The sequence below is a fragment of the Puma concolor genome, chromosome E4 (assembly GCF_028749965.1).
Source record: "Puma concolor isolate L17-30 chromosome E4, mPumCon1.1.hap2, whole genome shotgun sequence".
NCBI classification, from domain to species: Eukaryota; Metazoa; Chordata; class Mammalia; order Carnivora; family Felidae; genus Puma; species Puma concolor.
Window position 1 is genome coordinate 71,350,387 of NC_141683.1, and position 21,058 is coordinate 71,371,444.

A 21,058-nucleotide genomic window follows, 5' to 3' on the forward strand; every position below is an offset into this window, starting at 1 on the left:
CTTCTTTCTTATGTAACTCCTGATTTCCTCAATAGAATTCATTTGCGTTTATACATGTTAAACACTAAAACGGAATATAAACTGAAGCCTGACTTTTTAAATTCACATATTTAATTGTGATATATCATGCGTATTTTGTTCCTTTTCAAACTCCATTCTACGGAATTCCATTTCCCTACTCATTTATTCCCATTCAAAAACCATGACATTGCTTCTTCCAAGCAAGACGTTATTCTAGGAGCTCCAGGCGTCTGACAAGTGTGTTTCCTAACCTCCAGGAGCTTATCATGACTGAGGGGCTTTGAAATGAATACTGAAATAAATATCAGATGTCTGAAACTTTAAATTTTAGAATCTGACACAAGGACTAGGAGGAGATAGTGTTCAAAGCTAGAATACGAAAGATTTCTGAAATCAGAAATTTGACAACTTGGCTATGAAGAGCCTCTGCTCATAGAGCTACTCTTCTCAGCAAAATACGTATTCTTCAGGGAGATGCACAATTTTAACTTACTCTTCATGCAGTTATTTGAAAACTACAGGAGGACACCTTTGTAAGGTAAATGTTGAGAAATAATGTAAGCATCTAAATTTCTACATTTTCTAATATTATTTTAGTCTAAATGTAGAACAAAGGATAGAGCCAAAGGAAAATCCTGTATGTCACCAAAATAAAACTTGCCCAGGGCCAGGGTGGGGGTGGGGGCAACCTACAATAGATACTTGGACCCTATCAGGTTTCATTTAGGCATGAGTAGTATCAGTCATGTTACTATCACAGTAAGAATCCTTATCCTTAAGCAAATGTCATATTGCCTCCATGATGGGAAAGCTTTTCCCAATATCATATGACGGTCATTATATATTTTCCAGCCCATTCTTTGATCAGCCTCCACCTGTAGGATTTACCAAAGTACAACAAAACAAAACAAAACAAAACATTCAACGCGTCATGTATCTGTAAAGTGGTTTGTTCTTGCTAACTTTCCATGACACACATGAAATGATGATACACAGGCTCCTCTTAAATTTTCAGAGTAAATAAGGGAGAAAACTCAATTCAGAGCAGGAAAGTGAGTTTCACAGGAGGGTACTTTACCTTGGTACCAAAATCTAAGACTTGGCTAGATGATGTAGACCATGAATCATCAGGACCAGGTTTGTCGGAAAGCCTTGAGAGCAAAAAAAATACAAGAAAAACATGTTCCTTCATTTACAAACAAAATTTTAAAAAGTTCAGGGAAAGGTCGCCTATCTGTTTATTCCACGAAGTTTCTTGGTATCATTAAAATTTTACTTCTGGTTTTTTCATTAAGTTTTATTTTAATGTCAGTAATAGCAACATCCAGAGTTATATTAGTTTAAGTTGTACAATATAGTGATTCACCAACTCCATACTCACCCCGTGCTCATCATGACAAGGGCACTCCTTCATCCCCATCATCTCTTTCACCCCTCCCACCACTCACCTCCACTCCGCAACCAGCCGTTTCTTCTCTGCAGTTAAGAGCCTATTTCTTGGTTTGTCTCCCCTTTTGTTTCCTCCCTTTGCTCGTTTGTTGTTTCTTAAGTACTACGTGAGTAAAATCATATGGCATTTGTCTTTCCCTGACTTTGCTTACCATACTACACTCAGGCTCCATCCAGGTGATTGCAAATGCCAAGATTTCATTGTTTTATGATTAAAATTACAGTATGTGTGTGTGTCTTTGTGTGTGTGTGTGTGTGTGTGTGTGTGTATACATACACACACACATACATTCATATAGGGCTTCTTCTTGGTTCACTCAGCTGTCAAAGGACGCTTGCGCTGGCTGTTGGAAATAATGCTGCAATAAACACGGGAGTGTGTGTGTCCCGTGGAATTCGTGTTTTTGTATTCTCTTGGGTAGTATCCAGTAGTGCAATTACTGGATCATAGGAGAGTTCTGGTTTTAACTTTCTGAGGAACCTCCATACTGTTTTCCACAGGGGCCACCCCCATTTGCATTTCCACCAACGGTGCAAGAGGTTTCCTTTGTCTCCACATCCTCGCAAACACTTGCTTCTTGTGTCTTGGAGTGTAGCCATTCTGACAGGTGTGACGTGGTATCTCGTTGTAGTTTGGGGGAGCATCTTTTCATGTGTCTGTTGACCATCTGTATGTTGTCTTTGGAAAAGTGTCTGGTTATGTCTACTGCTCATGTGTAAACTGGGCTTTTTTGGACGGGGGTGATGTTGACATGTATCCATTTTTTAGACATTGTGGATACTAACCCTTTACTGGATTTGCAAAACATTTCCAAATTTGTTCTCCCATTCCAGAGGTTGCCTTTCAGTTTTGACGGTTTCCTTCACTGTGCAAAAGCTTCGTAGGTTGATATAGTCCCCAAACTTTATTCTTGCTTTATTTCCCTTGGCTCAAGAGACATAACTAGTAAAATGTGCCTACAGCCAAAGTCAGAGAAATGACGGCCTGTGCTCTCTTCAAGGATTTTCTTTTTTTTTTTTTTTTTATGGTTTCAAATCTCACACTTAGGTGTTTAATTCATTTCGAGTTTATTTGTGTGTATGGTACAGAAATTGGTCCAGGTTCATTCTTTGGCATGTGGCTTGTCCAGTTTTCCCAACACCATTTGGTGAAGAGAATGCCTTTTCCCCACTGGATAGTCTTTCCTGTTTGTAGAAGACGAACTGACCATACAGTGGTGGATTTATGTCTGGGTTTGCGGTTCTATTCCACTGAGCTCTAAGGCTATTTTGTACGCCAGTACCCACCATACTGTTTGGATTACTACAGCTTTGGAATAGAACTTGAAAGCTGAGATTGCGATACCTCCAGGGTTCCTCGTTTTCAACATTGCTTTGGCCATTCAAGGTCTTTTGTGGTTCTATACGTTTAGGCTTGTTTGTCTAGCTCTGTGACAAATGCTTTGGTATGGTGACAGGGATTGCATGACATCTGTAGATGGCTTTGGGTAGTGTAGACACTTTAAAAATATGTATTCTTCCCATCTGTGAGCATCGGATGTCTTTCTCTTTCTTTCCGTCACCTTCAATTTCTTTCATCAGTGTTTTACGGTTTCCAGAGTACAGGTCTTTCACAATTTGGACCCTGTTTTAAAAAAAAGCTTTCTGTTCTCTATTTGGCCTGGACCTCTCCTAACCTGTGAAATCTCCAGGAAAGACCCAGTCTGAGTTTCCATAACCAAATGTGACAGGCAGACAATGCTCTGAAATGGTTGAAAATGAAATGTGTAAACGTTACCACAATGACTTCTCCCCTCACATCTGTCAGAATGGCTCAGTTTCAACACACAGGAAACAACAAGGGTTGCTCAGGGTGTGGAGGAAAAAGAACCCTTGGGCACCGGTCATGGGATATAAATTGGTATCGCCACAGTGAAAGCCACTATGGAGGGGCCTCAATGAATTAAAAACACAAATACCATAGGATCCAGTGATTCCACTACTGGGTATTTATTTACCCAAGGCAAATGGAAATACTAATTTGAAAAGATATATGCACCCCTATCTTTACTATGGCATTATTTACAATAGACAAGATACGGAAGCAACCCAAGTGTCCACCAATACATGAAGAGACCACACACACACAAGCACATACACACACACACACGCACACACACAAACACACACACACACTGAAATATTACACAGCTATAAATGAGAATGAGATCCTGCCATCTGCAACATCATGGATGTACCTAGATGGTATGAGGGTAAGTGAAATAAGTCAGACAGAGAAAGACAAATCCTATATGATTTCACTTCTGTGTAGAATGTAAAAAGGGGAATAAATGAACAAACAGAGCAAAAGCAGAAACAGACCCATAAATGCAGAGCTTTGACTCCTGCCAGAAGGGTGGGGAGGTGGGGGGATGGCAAAATGGGTGAAGGGGAGAGGGGAGTTCAGGGCTCCAGTTATAGAATGAATAAATCACAAGGCTCAAAGGTACAGCATAGGGAATCTAGTCAGTGGTATCGTAATGGCATCATACATTAACAGACGGGAGCTACGCTTATGGCGATCACAGGGAAACATCCAGAGTTGTTGCATCACATATTACATTGTGTGTCAGGTAGACCTCCGTTTAAGTAAACGTATCAAAGTTTAGGTTTCTATGTTATGAGTGGTAGTACTAACTAGAGATTGAAAGATTCAAAGTTCCCAAGGCCAACTTTGTTCCCACACTGGTCTTGCCTTATTTAGGTCCATAATAACTAGCAAGACATTCCAAGCCTTCAGGGGCATTCAGCTACCCAAGGACGGAGACTGTGATCAAAATGGTCCTGGGAGTTGTGCCTCTGTTTCTCTATACGCTGCCTGACTATTTTCTTCCCTATGAGCTCCCACTCCTACATCACTCTTCGGCACGGTTCTGTGGCATCCCCCAACCTTTCAATCTTTAGCCAATGAAGCCATACACTCCTACAACAAGGATGGGCTCAAATGACCGAGGGTAGGAGCCATGGCCTGCTCCTGGAGAACAAGCGAACTGGGAGTCTCAGTCATCCACACAGTCCCCTCAACATAGGCATGTTATCACCGATCCAGATGAAGCTCCCTTACTGATTTGACAAGTCAGTCCTACCCCTGCCCAGCCCTACAAGTACATGGGAAGGGCATCACAGATTTAGGAAAAGAGCTGGAGTGAGGAGACAGCTTGCCTTGGGCCATACATCCCTGATGTTCGGAAACTCCACCCCCCACCCCCAATTCCTTGAGAGGATCTAAGCTATCCTCCCTCAGTTGGGGTGGAAGTAGGGGATATCATATTTCTATTTGCTGTAAACAGACTCTTCCCAGCAGCTCAAATGATTTTTAATCTCTCTCATCAGAAAATCTGAGGTATGCTCGCACCTTCAATGAAACCAACACACACAAAAGCAGAAACCTGGTCACGACCCTCTTGAACTCTCTATTTGAATATGCCTTACTAAACAACTCCCCTAATCCTGGGTCCTTCATTCCTGTCATTCACCTTTATCTCCCTTGGCATAAACCCCCATATTCTGACATCTTTTCTCAAACTCGTATTCCTAACCAACTCAGTGTTGTTCTCCTTGACACCTGGTCTCCTCTGATAATTCGATTCTTACCCTCCTTCATTGTATTCATTAGACCCACTCCCCAGCTTTCTATTATTAGAACAGATGCCTGCAAGACGAAGACAAAAAAGAAGGAAGGAAGGAAAGAAAGAAAGAAAACCAGAATTTAAATCGCATTTCTGTCACTTATCATATCCAAATAGGTCACTTCAATCTCCTTTGAGTTTCAAATTCTCCAGGGAAACACCAATGGGGCAAGGAGGTGAAACATAGGTTGACGTACCAGAGCGTGTTTTGAGGAATCAATGTCTGAGGTTCCCTAAATCTCGAGACCCTAAGTGCTTTTGATTTGGCCTCTGGAAAAATGGAGAGTCCTTAGCTGGCAGAAGTGGGGAAATTATTGGGAAAAAAAAAAAAAAGAAATACCAAGGAATCCAGAGAAGAAAGTCAAAAGGAAAAACACAGTACAAAAGGTCATGGGGGAAAAAAAAAAAAACTCCAAAAAACCCAAAAAGCTTCCTAAACCACACAAGGGTACTAGCCCAAAGCGAAACCAGCCTGAGAACTTAGGCAACAGAGAATCATATAGCAATATCCTCAAAATAGAGAGTGAGTTTAATTAATGTAACATGGTCTGCAACTAGATATCCTTCCCTTACAGAAAACTCATTTGTCTCAAGAAGAGGGGATATCACTACATCTAAGGACTTGCCTGATGACATCTTGCTTATTATGTAAAAGCCTTGACACCATGGCCATAGCTGACATCCACCCTAAAATCTCAGATGGTAAAAACAAGGGACTAGTTACCACTGCACTAATGACTTTTGTTAGCACCAGTGGTCAAATATATGAGGCCAAATGCTTGGACTAACCTGGGTTCTTAAGCAAACCCTAAATTGGTGTTCCCACATCATTATCTTTGACATTCTGAGTTGATCTGCCCTAGGATCTGTATCTTCATCTCAGTGCTGCTGAGGAACCAGAGAATGGATGCGGAAGCTTCAAGGGCTGACGGGCAAAGCCCCTCAGCTACCCGTTAACTATGGAATCATGGTCGAGTCATCAACCTCCCTGAACCACAGTTGCCAAAGTAATAAAAAGTAGGCTACAATAACACAGCTACTTTGCAAAGCTGTACAATGACTATATAACTGAACAGATGGTACCCATAGGATATAGTGTCTGGTCCAGTGTAGAACACGCAACAACTGGTTTTGTTCTCTGCGTTCCCTTAGGAGACACATGATTTTCGGTTCATTCATCCCCCTTCCTTTCCTTTCATTATCCGTTTCATTTCATTTCATTCCTTTATACTTTGAGAGTGAGTGCACACAGAAATCGGGAAAGATATCCCAAGGAGGCTGTCTGCGCAAAACTCGACGTGGGGCTTGAACTCACAAACCTGAGTTGAAGTCAAGAGTCATACCCTTGACCGACTGAGCCACCCGGGTGCCCCAGCAAATGTCATTTTTACAAATCCATAGCAACCCTACCTGGATATAGAATCTTCCTCAGCCTTCTTATCTGCTCCTAAAGAAGAAAGCAAAATACATGTTAAATCAACAATCGAAAAATAGAGGAAATTACAAGTGTACGGCTTATGATTTGTGAACAGTATTGCTTTGGGACCACACCTGGAAACCAGACTACACTGAATGGTAATTATCCCATTCGTAGGCTTAAAGCACTAAGAAATCTTACTTTCTCCTCTATATTGACCAAAAGCAAGAATGGGTTTTATCAGAATTTGACACCTACAGGGGAACTGATGTTTACAATGGCCATCACTGACCGACTCTATGGCACTGGAGGAAACTGGTATCGTTAGGAGAATGATTATCATGAGCGGACAATGTCAGACTGAAACTAGCATGATTTTTCTGGACTTCCACTCCTAGAGGAGTTGAAAGAGAGTATCTTTATTTTGCGGTAACACGGCAGAACGTCCCCAGCTCTTCAGCAGACACTCCTCAGTTTTAGGAGGAAACGCCCCCTCACAAAGTGTGCTCTATAGACATTGGACTTTGCAGCATGGCCAAACCATAGCAAACAGACTCTCCCTGGCCTTATTTCCATTGGCAAGGTAAGAAGGAAGGATTTGGCATTCCAGTTTGATATCGTTCTAACCTCTCGAGGCTGTCTCCTTCCATTGCTAGAGAGTCTATCTAGACCCACCGCACATCACAGAGGAGGACGATCCCAATGTGAGTGCTCTGTAGTGGTTCATGATGTCATTTTTCTCAACCCTCCCCATTAGGTGACACACATCTAGAGAAATCGTACTTTTTCATGGAAGGCAGAGGTCATCAGATCCTCTACTGATGAGCAACTAAACGAAACAAAGGGCAAAGAATAGCTTGAATGCCTACATTCAGTTACCAGGATATTTTCACTTTCTAAACATTCAAAGACATCCACTCTATGATTCGAACTATATGACACCTGGAAAGAGCAAGGCTATGGAGCTAAGGGTTGGGGTGAACGTAGGGATAAACGGGCACAGCACAGAGGACTTTTAAGGCAGTGGAACCCTTTCACACGATACCACAAAGGTGGATTCACATCATTACACATTTGTTAAAACTCATAGAATGTATAACACCAAGGCTGAACACTAATGCACATTAGAGACTTGGCCTCCAAATGAAGAGTTCGTGTCCGTAGAGAAGGCACCACTGTTGTCAGCGTGCCTGGGTGGCTCAGTTGGTTCAGCGTCCATGTCTGGATCTGAGCTCAGGTCATGATCTCACAGTTCATGGGATCAAGTCCTGCATCAGGTTCTGTGCTGACAGCACAGGATTCTTTCCCCCCTCTCCCTCTGCCCCTTGGCGGCTCACACGCATGCGTGCTCTCTCGCTCAAAACTGAACCAAGGAACTGAAAAAAAAAAAAATCCTACTAAAAATGGACCACTGTCGTGCAAGATGTTAACAACAGGGGAGGCTAGGCGTGTACGGGAGCGTGGTATGGTATATGGAGACTCTCTGTACTTCCTAATATATTTTGCTCTGAACTTAAAGCTGATGTCAAAAATCAGGCTTATTAAATGTATGAAACAACAAAAACAACAAAATATGGTATCCATTGAAGCTACTCTTAGCCTATACTAACTCATGATACAGTCACCTTGAACATTAACACAGAGACCAAAGTAACACAACAGGGGTACTGTCTCCCATTTGGAAGTATGTGAAAATGCATAAACAAAACACAAAAATACAACAGTTATTTGTATACTTAGGCAAGAAAACAATTGATGAATATGATCCGAAATCTTATACCTATAAACAGGGGTTCAGCACCATAGGAATCAAACCTGGGTTTTCCATATAATTAAGAGATTTTCATTCTAATTTTAAATCAAATATCATTATGTTGATCATACCTAAGAATCATAATGAAAGCTTAATCACATTAAAAAAAACGATTATAATGACCTAATATTGCCCTAGTAATTTTTACACAAATACCTACTTCATATGGATGATGAAACTGAAACCAGTACCATGGTAACCGTCATGTTACTTGCTAGTAAAACAAAATTTGAAGACACCACCAAAAATGACGTCAGGGCTATAATTCCTATGCAGAACAGATTTCATCCAGCAGGCCGAAGATGGCTACCCTCAGAACATCCTACTTGAATGACTGGCCCTTGGTTGTTCCCTGGGATCTTGGATTTAAGGAGGGTTCCCACCATTCCCTAGCTGGTTAAGTGTGGTTCACTGTGCCTAAGTGCTGCTACACTCAATGGGCTTAAGGCCGTACACTTGATTTCCTTTCTGGAAACCTGGAATTTTGGGACATGCTAAGGAGAAGATGCCTATGTGATTAGCATTTGATGAAAACCTCGGGCACTGAGTATCCATAAGCCTCGTACTGGCCCACAACATTTCACTTGTGCTGTCCTAATTTCATGCTGGAGGAATTTAGCACATCCTGCCAACTCCATAGAGAAAGGATTCCTGGAAGCCTGCGCTTGGTTTCCTCTGGCCTTCACCCCGTGCACCATTGCTCGGTGCTGATTGGCCTTTCTAGCCTGTCCCCATACCAATCCACACGCATGACTACAACTATATGCTGAGTCCTGTGAGCTCTTCTAGTGAATAATCAAATCTGGGTGTCACTGGGATGCCTCTAACACAACTGCTTTATGTGAAATTTTATTATTTGGGTTGATGTCTTACACGTGGTTACAGTCAGAAGGTTATGTCACAGAATACCTTTCCTGGAATCTCTTTTCTTGGTATTTGACTTGAAAATTCCTACATCCCTATATATCCATTTGAAGAAAGGTTTAAAAGGAATACATGAAATCATGATGTCAGAAAGTGTGAAACAAGCAACAATCTTATGTTACTCCGAAAAGAGAGAGAGAGAGAGAGAGACAGAGCGCGCGCAAATCCTGGTGATTGCCCCTATGTTCTACCATATAAAAGTTCTCTGAAATATGAAAAATCAGTTAATTTTCTCCAACTACCTAGGACTTAGTTCATTTTTCTGGCAGATAGGAATCAAAGAAGTAACAGGGATCATTCCACAACAATCAGAACTGTCAGACAGAATACGAAAACCTACTACTGATTATAGTGTGCTTTTGTTTCTTTTCCTTATTTTCCTAGAACATTAAAAATATAGTTCACCTCCTAAAGGCAGTTATTGCCAAAATAATCAAAAGTCACAAATACGGCATCCAAAATGTCAGATGCGTTATCTTGATGTCTCCTTATGTGACCCTCCTTCCAATTCTCTTATTTTGCCCTAAAGGATACTACCGTATGAAGTACCCCCATTTTATATGGCATTAACGTATATACATTTATCGCTGACTACAAACGCTTATGTTCACCCATGGTAGTTAGCACATAACTCTGCATCATCAGCTAGGTCAGTCCTTAATGTCTTGCCAACAGTGAGGATAACAGTAAGAGTGGGAACATTTGGGGATACTACTCTGACAAATTCTGGTACGAGAAGCTCACCTGATAGTGTGGCTGCATTTCCAATAGTCTGCTCTTCCCTTTAAAGAACTAGTGTATTTTACCACCTTCCAGTAGAAACACCATACACACCGGCTTACTTTCCTTCATTTATTCCCTGTAGTCTCCGCCATTCACATGATTCCCTCTTTGGCTCTTCTCTTCTTTCCTGAGGTTCCTTGGGCCTTCCAGGGTCTTGAAAGGGAACTAGTCATTTAGCTCCTTTCGTGGCACTCTCAATTTAATCTGTTGCTGACACCACATACGATATGCAACTTACCTCCTTTTCACATCTCTTTCTCTTTCCTATGCACTTAACAGGCCGTTTTCTTTAGATATTAGAATATATCAGTATTCCTGTTTTATATCAACATTCTGTCAAATGACCTTTGAATAAAATACAGTTCTTACCTTCTGCTTGTCCATTTAATAGACTTTGTCTTTTCTGATCCACAGCTCCAGAGACACGAGGAACATATTTGTTGGGCTTCTCAGACATACTCTGTTAAAAGTAGCATCAGTAATGAGTTGCGTGAAGACTTCCTAAGCCTTTTCCAAGAAAATTTCTGAATTTATGATTTTAATAACAATCAGACTTACAAATCAGTAAAACGTATTGACCACCAAAACATTTAAATACAACACCTCATATATGCTCTCTTGATTCAGCGTCCCTTTGAATCTTCATTTGGCTATTGACTCTCTAAACTGATCATGGAAGGCCAGAATAAATACTTTCAAAGGCAGAAGCCTGGCTTGTATGCAGATTTCAAAAAGGAACTAGCAAAACACCTTCCTTTGCATTCCTGACCAAAATGAAAGGACATTTGAAATAAGTTTTGAAACAAAGTCTTTAAAAGTGTACTTGCTAGAAATGAAAACTGCTTCTAATAAAATGGCAGACATTTGTTTCAGTGTCAATTCATACCTCACATGATCAGAAACTTTGGAGTATATCATGTTGAGTATCAACAAAACACTGTTGTAGCTGCTGCTTCGTTTAGGTAAACAAAGGCTTGACCTTTTTCTTGACGAAAGAAGGGTTGGATCGAATGGCAAAGTAGTAAGAAAAAACTTTTCTTAAAATTATGGTGAACTAGTAGCAGAAACCATGTAGATATAGGTATGGAACTCTTCACAATGTGTAGTAAGCATTCAAACGGCAAGTATAAGAACATGTATGTCTTAGTCACCTAAAATGTGCCAAGCACTCATTTCCCTAGGCACACTTTCTTTTTTACACACAACAATAATAATGATTATGATGATCGAGTGAGCCTTCCTACTTCTTGGTGACTCCAAGACATTGGAGTAAAATGATGATCCGTGGTCCTCTCTGTCCAGAATGTCCCTCGCCACGGTCTACACGACTGGTCCTTCTCATCTTTCACTTGGCACCTTTTGCCACTCTCAGATCTTTTCCGACTACCAAAATTCCCACTCCCACTCTCATCCTCATCCTCACTACAAACGCCCCCAATATTCTCTCAACTAACATTGTCCATTTCCTATCGATGAAGCCTTTATAGTGGCTTATAACGGATTGCTGTTGACTTACTTTTCTGCTCCGACCACAACAACCTACACCCTCCACTTGTACACTCAGTAGCTAACTCCTTGGTACGTACTCAGAATACAAGGACCAAGTAATTAAGGTCAAAACATTTACACTAATCTCACTGAGAAGATCTCAAAAGTACCAAATCACTATACCGTTGACCCTTGAACAAAGCAAGGGTTACGGGCTCTGATGGCCATGCACTCGAAAATCCACAAATATCTTTTGAAACCTCAAAACCAATTCAAAAAAACTAAATTCCTACTGAATTTCCTACTTTAAAAGCAATTACACTTAGAAATCAAAAAGTATATATGTATTGAAATCCAGAACATTAAAGCAGAAGCGCTTGTATACGCTCTCTAGGTCTAATCTACCTTTTCGGCCTCATTTGGCCATTGACTCTGTACACTGAGCATGGGAGGTCAGGGTTAGGATAACGGAATGCTGAGCTTACCAACAATATACACAGTCGATTAATGCATGTTTTCCCCGTTATATGTATTACATACTGTATTCTTACACTATAAACTGAAGAAAAGGTTACTAAGAAAATCGTAAGGAAGGGGTGCTGGGTGGCCCTGTCGGTTCAGGGTCAGGCTCTTGACTTTGGCTCAGGTCATGATCTAGATTTCCTGAGTTCAACGCTGGCAGTCTGGAGCCCGATGAAGATTCTCTCTCTGCCCCCGCTTCCCTACTCACGTGCTCTGTCCTCTCTCTCTCTCCCAAAATAAATAATTAAAAAAAAAAAAAAAAAGAACAAGACGAAAAAGACAATCATAAGGAAGAGAAAATACAGGATGGTACTGTATTTATTGAAAAAAAAATCTGTATGTATGTGGACTCCCACAGTCCAAACCCATCTTGTTCAAGGGTCCAATGTATACCTATATGATGTCTCCACTAAGAGTTTACTGGAACTTTTTATAGCCCCACATTAGAAAATCAAAAACCCATTCTAACTTTGCCATTCTTTTCTGGACACTAGGGCCATTTTGTTGGCCTTCGAACATCTTCCCATTGAAAACAAGCATTCTTGGGGGGCCTGGGTGACTTAGTCGATTAGGCACCCAACTTTGAAATTGCGAAAAGGAAAGTAAAAGGTGGAGGGAGGAGTTAAGATGGCAGGGGAGGGGATCAGCATTTCCCTTGTCCCTCAAACACAGCAGTTTTGAGGTCACAACACTTGGAATGCCAGGAATACAGGCTGCAGAGGGACAGAAAAATCTCCACAGGTGCAGAGTGACAGCTTGGCGGGACAGAAGGGTGTGTATGCGAATTGGGAGAAATAAAATGGGCAGCACAGGCATGGAGTGGGGGAAGCCCTTTGGTGGAGAAACGAAAGGAAAGTAGAGAGAGAGGCTGTGGGAAGGGCCTTTGGATATGAGAAAGCCTGTCCGGACCACAGACCAAGGAGAGGTCCAGAGAGCCAGTTTCTACTTTGCAAAACCGCCTTAGAGGCTAAGAAACAGAATTTTCAAGGTGGCCAGACTTTCTCTAGACCAGAGCTACCACCTCCCATGCCTGGTGGGGAGGGAGCCGCCCCTAGGCTTGGTAGCAATCTCAGGGCTACACTGGGAGAGAACACCTTGAGTATGGTGGAAAGGGGAGGTATTGCCCTGCCCAAGGGAAAAAGACCGTGCAGGCACGAGCCAGAGGCCCTCTGTCCACTGGGCAGAGTGGCGCAACTCCACTACCAGGTCCGAGCAAAGCGGGATCCTACAGGGTTTTGAATCCCAGCTCAGTGCTCAGGTGGCACAGGGGACTGTGCAGCAAGGCAAGCCGGTTCCCCAGGCTATTCCGTGAGGATAGCCTAAACAGTGAGTTTTGAGACACCTCGTGTGGGCAGGAGAGATTGGGGCGTCGCCATTTCTCTCCCCACGACCAACATCGTGGGGCTTCAGGGAATGGACAGTGAGCCTCCGTGGAGGCAGGCCCTTTACACCAAACCCTGACTCTCTGTGCCTCGTAACTGCTTCTCTATAGGAGTGAGACTGACACTGATGGCACCAGACAGCCCCTCGTCTAGACCAGCACAGCCACCCGTCCCAGGCACCAATAGACAACTCTCCTCCGGTTTTCTATCTTAGTTTGTTTGTTTGTTTGTTTGTTTGTTTGTTTGTTTGTTTCTTTGTTTCTTTGTTTGTTTTCATTTGAGTTATTATTCTTTTATCTTTCCTTTTCTTTTTTAATGTTTATTTCTTTATTTGGAGAGAGAGAGAGTGAGTGATCAAGCAGAAGACATACAGAGAGAGGGAGAGAGAGAATCCGAGCAGGATCCATGCTCTCACTGCAGGACCTGATGGGGGTTTCGAACCCACCAACAGCGACAACATGACGTGAGCCAAATTCAAGAGTCGGACGCTTCACCTACTCAGACACCCAGGCGCCCATCTTTTCTTTCCTTTGCTTTCCCTTTCTTCTCTTTTCCCTTGTTGCTCTTTCTACTCTCCTCTTTCCTCGCTCCCTTTGGAAACAGCCTAGAAGTGTCGAGTTGACGTCGGTCAAAGCTAATTATATATCTACATTTATCTATACATCTTAATATATACGTATATATCTATACATAGATTAGATAGATAGATAGATAGATAGATAGATAGATAGATTTTTTTCCTCTGTACCTCTGTTCTGGTTCTTTGTGTGTTGGATTGCGCATTTTCTCTATACTTTTATAGATCTCCTTCTTCATTTTCCTCCCTCTCTTTCTGGATTAAACCCTAGAGCTCCTTTGAGTCACTGGCTGGCCTTTTTTTCCACTCCCGTCATTTCTCTTTTTGTTTGGGCTAAGGATACTTCACCACCTTCTTCTCCTTTTTCCCAGGATTACGTCCACAAACAAATCAAAGCACACCTGGTGGAAGGCCCAAACCGCCACTCCAAGTAGCGGGAACAGTAGCCAAAGACACACCGAAAGAGTGCACACAACACACTCCAAAAACATTTGTTCAACTGCCAGGCCCTGGACCGTGCAGGAGCTCTTTTTAATATAGTAGTACTCGCAGGTGTGGGACACAGAACAAGCTATTAACACACATAAAGGGCAGGAATCGAGCCAAAACGACGAAATCGAAGAATTCTCCTCGAAAACATTCCGGGAAGAAAGGACAGCCAGAGAAGGGCTCAAAAGACAGAGAAACAATATATGTGAGCACATTTTTGGAATGACACTCATAAGACGCATAGTTGCACTTGAAACCACGCACAGAAGACAGCAGACAATCTAGTGCTTCAGAGATCAAGGACCTAAGGAATCGTCACGATGAACGCTGAAAATGAAATGGTGTAAAGGAGATACAAAGTAACCTAGATGCAGTGACAGCAAGGACGGGAGAAGCAGCAGACAGAATCGGTGAACAGAAGATCCAATGGTGGACAACGATGAAGCAGAGAAAGGAAAGGAACGAAATGACTAGATCACGAGGCAGGTACTAGAGACCGACGTGATTCGGTGAGATAAATATTAGCCACATCCTACGAGTCCCAGAAGAAGAAGAGTGAGAGAGAGGGGCAGAAGGTTTTTTTGAACAACTTATAGCTGAGAGCTTCCCTCATCTGGGGAAGGAAACGGGCATGCAAGTCCTGGCGGCACAGAGAATTCCTTTCCAAATCAACAAACCCAGGTCAACACCACGACATGCCATAGCGAAACTGGAAAAGTACAAGATAAGGAGAGGATTCTGAAAGCAGCTAGGGACAAACGGGTCTTATTCGACAAGGCAAGACACATAAGGGTAGCAAGAGACCTGTCCAAAGAACCTTGGCAGGGCACAAGGGAGGGGTAGGAAATGGTCAATGTGCTGAATGGGAACATCTGCGGTGAAGAATCCCTTCCCCAGCAAGGCTGTCATTTAGAATAGAAAGAGAGAGAAAGGCTTTCCCAGACACACAAACCCTAATGGAGTTCATGACCACTAAACCAGCCCCACAGGAGATCCTAAAGGGCGACTCTGTGAGTGGAAAGCAGCAGAGACTACAAAGGAACAGAGGCCTCACCAACAGCATGTAACCTTCAGATAACACAATGACACTAAATCCATATGTTTAATCACTCTGAATGTGAATGGACTCAATGCCCCAATCAAAAGACACAGGGAATCAGAATGGGTAAAACACAAAACAAAACCAAAGAACAAGATCCATCTATATGTTGTCAACAAGACACTGATTTTAGACCCCAGGACACCTCCAGATTCAAAGTGAAGGTATGGCGAACCATCTATCATGCTACTAGAAGTCAAAAGAAAGCTGGAGTTGACACACTTCCACCAGAAAGACTAGATTTTAAACCGGAGACTGTAGTAACAGATTCAGAAGGGCACTGGGTCATAATTAAGGTCATAATTAAGGCATGGGTCCTCTAGCCATCAAGAGGAGCTAAGACTTGCAAATGTTTATGGCCCCAAAGTGAAACGCCCACACATATGAATCGATTAATCACAAACATGATTAAATGTATACATACAAATACCATGATTGTAGACGACTTTAAGACTCCACTCATGGCAATAGGCGTATCGTCAAGGCAGAAAATCAGTACGGAAACACAGATCCAATGTGTCATTGGACCAGATGTATTCAGATATACCTAGATATATATTGGCCTCATATATATGCATTTATATACATGGATATCAACACCGATATATTAAGATCTTTTCATCCAACGGCAGTAGAACGCACATTCTTCTTAAGTGCACATAGAACATTCTCCAATGACTCCAAGTGACATCCTGGGTCTCAAAACAGCCCTCCACAAATATAAAAGGCCTGAGATCATACCTTGCATATTGTCAGATCACAACAACGAGCACTTGCTCATTCTTTCTCTCTCTCCCTCCCTTTCCAAGAGAAATACAAACATTTCAAAAACATTTAGCTCAGCCCCTTCCAAGAAAGGGAAAAACAAGCATAATAAACCTTGTGGGGCAATGAGTCCTGGATGGAAACCACACACACACAGTAGAATTCCATAACCAATATGTTGACAATGGAGTTGACAGAAAGTGATGTACTAAAAGAACAGACACTAAAGAAATAGCTTCTGCAAGGACAAATTAGGGTAAGGGTAAACCATTAAAAAAGAGCCTGGTGCGGGGAACACGTATGTGGCACAGTCAGTTCAGCATCCACCTTCAGCTCATGAGTCATGATCTCACGGGTTGTGGGTTTCAGCCCCACGTTGAGCTCTGTGTTGACAGCTCGGAGCCTGCAGCCTGCTTTGGTTCTGTGTCTCCCTCTGTCTCTGCCCCTACCCCGCTTGCACTCTGTGTCTCTCTCTGTCTCAAAAATACATAAACTTTAAAAAAATTTTAAAAATACCATAAAAAGCATGGGGGGAGAAGAGGGAAAAAGAAAAAAAAAAACAAAACACACATGACCAATCAATCAAGAATGAGCCTAAGACAAAAAAGAAAAGGAACAATGTGAGCAAAAGAAGGTAAATGGAAACAACACACATTTTTCAACAGGTACATAAGTAGGATTGGGAATATACTATGAACAATAGTCTCTTTTAAACCTTTTAAAGATATATGTCTCTCTCTATGAGTGTGTATATATATATGTGTGTGTGTGTATGTGTACATATATATGTATACATGTGTGTGTGTATATATATATAAGTGTAAATATATATGTGTATATAACTGTATATTATATATATATCTCTATCTCTATCTATACCTATCTCTCTATCTATATCTATATCCATCTATCTATCTATCTATCTACCTATCTATCTATCTATCTAATATTTATGTAAAAGAGAGGCTTTGATTCACAGTATATCCCTAATAATACTGACTCTTATCACTCTACAGTTATCTGGTTATAAATGCTGTAATAAAGAATTTAAGTTTTTTCACTATAAATAAACTGTTCAATTCCTGGCATCTATCGCTTCCGAAAAGCTAGAAATTATTACTAGACTAACAAAAGAACAGACAAAGAGAGGTTTCTAATACGTCAACATTCACTATGGAGAAAGAATTGGGAATGAGAATTCTAGGAAGAAATGGGAACCTTCAAAGGATGTGTGTAATGGGACACAGATGGGGTTACACAAACAAAGGCTGAGGACTTTTTCTCTGCAAATTTCAGCTCACAATAGGAGGATACTAAAAATATACTGTAACCTTCTTTCTTATGTAACTCCTGATTTCCTCAATAGAATTCATTTGCGTTTATACATGTTAAACACTAAAACGGAATATAAACTGAAGCCTGACTTTTTAAATTCACATATTTAATTGTGATATATCATGCGTATTTTGTTCCTTTTCAAACTCCATTCTACGGAATTCCATTTCCCTACTCATTTATTCCCATTCAAAAACCATGACATTGCTTCTTCCAAGCAAGACGTTATTCTAGGAGCTCCAGGCGTCTGACAAGTGTGTTTCCTAACCTCCAGGAGCTTATCATGACTGAGGGGCTTTGAAATGAATACTGAAATAAATATCAGATGTCTGAAACTTTAAATTTTAGAATCTGACACAAGGACTAGGAGGAGATAGTGTTCAAAGCTAGAATACGAAAGATTTCTGAAATCAGAAATTTGACAACTTGGCTATGAAGAGCCTCTGCTCATAGAGCTACTCTTCTCAGCAAAATACGTATTCTTCAGGGAGATGCACAATTTTAACTTACTCTTCATGCAGTTATTTGAAAACTACAGGAGGACACCTTTGTAAGGTAAATGTTGAGAAATAATGTAAGCATCTAAATTTCTACATTTTCTAATATTATTTTAGTCTAAATGTAGAACAAAGGATAGAGCCAAAGGAAAATCCTGTATGTCACCAAAATAAAACTTGCCCAGGGCCAGGGTGGGGGTGGGGGCAACCTACAATAGATACTTGGACCCTATCAGGTTTCATTTAGGCATGAGTAGTATCAGTCATGTTACTATCACAGTAAGAATCCTTATCCTTAAGCAAATGTCATATTGCCTCCATGATGGGAAAGCTTTTCCCAATATCATATGACGGTCATTATATATTTTCCAGCCCATTCTTTGATCAGCCTCCACCTGTAGGATTTACCAAAGTACAACAAAACAAAACAAAACAAAACATTCAACGCGTCATGTATCTGTAAAGTGGTTTGTTCTTGCTAACTTTCCATGACACACATGAAATGATGATACACAGGCTCCTCTTAAATTTTCAGAGTAAATAAGGGAGAAAACTCAATTCAGAGCAGGAAAGTGAGTTTCACAGGAGGGTACTTTACCTTGGTACCAAAATCTAAGACTTGGCTAGATGATGTAGGCCATGAATCATCAGGACCAGGTTTGTCGGAAAGCCTTGAGAGCAAAAAAAATACAAGAAAAACATGTTCATTCATTTACAAACAAAATTTTAAAAAGTTCAGGGAAAGGTCGCCTATTTGTTTATTCCACGAAGTTTCTTGGTATCATTAACATTGGCCTCTGGTTTTTTCATTAAGTTTTATTTTAATGCCAGTAATAGCAACATCCAGAGTTATATTAGTTTAAGTTGTACAATATAGTGATTCACCAACTCCATACTCACCCCGTGCTCATCATGACAAGGGCACTCCTTCATCCCCATCATCTCTTTCACCCCTCCCACCACTCACCTCCACTCCGCAACCAGCCGTTTCTTCTCTGCAGTTAAGAGCCTATTTCTTGGTTTGTCTCCCCTTTTGTTTCCTCCCTTTGCTCGTTTGTTGTTTCTTAAGTGCTACATGAGTAAAATCATATGGCATTTGTCTTTCCCTGACTTTGCTTACCATACTACACTCAGGCTCCATCCAGGTGATTGCAAATGCCAAGATTTCATTGTTTTATGATTAAAATTACAGTATGTGTGTGTGTCTTTGTGTGTGTGTGTGTGTGTGTGTGTGTGTGTATACATACACACACACATACATTCATATAGGGCTTCTTCTTGGTTCACTCAGCTGTCAAAGGACGCTTGCGCTGGCTGTTGGAAATAAGGCTGCAATAAACACGGGAGTGTGTGTGTCCCGTGGAATTCGTGTTTTTGTATTCTCTTGGGTAGTATCCAGTAGTGCAATTACTGGATCATAGGAGAGTTCTGGTTTTAACTTTCTGAGGAACCTCCATACTGTTTTCCACAGGGGCCACCCCCATTTGCATTTCCACCAACGGTGCAAGAGGTTTCCTTTGTCTCCACATCCTCGCAAACACTTGCTTCTTGTGTCTTGGAGTGTAGCCATTCTGACAGGTGTGACGTGGTATCTCGTTGTAGTTTGGGGGAGCATCTTTTCATGTGTCTGTTGACCATCTGTATGTTGTCTTTGGAAAAGTGTCTGGTTATGTCTACTGCTCATGTGTAAACTGGGCTTTTTTTGGACGGGGGTGATGTTGACATGTATCCATTTTTTAGACATTGTGGATACTAACCCTTTACTGGATTTGCAAAACATTTCCAAATTTGTTCTCCCATTCCAGAGGTTGCCTTTCAGTTTTGACGGTTTCCTTCACTGTGCAAAAGCTTCGTAGGTTGATATAGTCCCCAAACTTTATTCTTGCTTTATTTCCCTTGGCTCAAGAGACATAACTAGTAAAATGTGCCTACAGCCAAAGTCAGAGAAATGACGGCCTGTGCTCTCTTCAAGGATTTTCTTTTTTTTTTTTTTTTATGGTTTCAAATCTCACACTTAGGTGTTTAATTCATTTCGAGTTTATTTGTGTGTATGGTACAGAAATTGGTCCAGGTTCATTCTTTGGCATGTGGCTTGTCCAGTTTTCCCAACACCATTTGGTGAAGAGAATGCCTTTTCCCCACTGGATAGTCTTTCCTGTTTGTAGAAGACGAGCTGACCATACAGTGGTGGATTTATGTCTGGGTTTGCGGTTCTATTCCACTGAGCTCTAAGGCTATTTTGTACGCCAGTACCCACCATACTGTTTGGATTACTACAGCTTTGGAATAGAACTTGAAAGCTGAGATTGCGATACCTCCAGGGTTCCTCGTTTTCAACATTGCTTTGGCCATTCAAGGTCTTTTGTGGTTGTATACAACGTTTAGGCTTGTTTGTCTAGCTCTGTGACAAATGCTGTTGGTATGGTGACAGGGATTGCATGACATCTGTAGATGGCTTTGGGTAGTGTAGACACTTTAAAAATATGTATTCTTCCCATCTGTGAGCATCGGATGTCTTTCTCTTTCTTTCCGTCACCTTCAATTTCTTTCATCAGTGTTTTACGGTTTCCAGAGTACAGGTCTTTCACAATTTGGACCCTGTTTTAAAAAAAAGCTTTCTGTTCTCTATTTGGCCTGGACCTCTCCTAACCTGTGAAATCTCCAGGAAAGACCCAGTCTGAGTTTCCATAACCAAATGTGACAGGCAGACAATGCTCTGAAATGGTTGAAAATGAAATGTGTAAACGTTACCACAATGACTTCTCCCCTCACATCTGTCAGAATGGCTCAGTTTCAACACACAGGAAACAACAAGGGTTGCTCAGGGTG

The 21,058-nt window shown here is 41.4% G+C and overlaps 1 protein-coding gene across 1 annotated transcript in view; it reads right to left on the reverse strand.

The window, feature by feature from the left end:
* Positions 1-21,058, reverse strand: part of LOC147572820 (ankyrin repeat domain-containing protein 26-like) — a 188,005-nt gene that overhangs the window by 97,859 nt on the left and 69,088 nt on the right. The window contains exons 16-19 of the mRNA XM_086693475.1: positions 18,828-18,900; positions 10,445-10,535; positions 6,549-6,585; positions 1,100-1,172 (exon numbers count right to left, since the gene is read on the reverse strand). Coding sequence (XP_086549601.1) covers positions 1,100-1,172; positions 6,549-6,585; positions 10,445-10,535; positions 18,828-18,900 — 274 coding nt within the window. The remainder of the gene's footprint in view (positions 1-1,099; positions 1,173-6,548; positions 6,586-10,444; positions 10,536-18,827; positions 18,901-21,058) is intronic.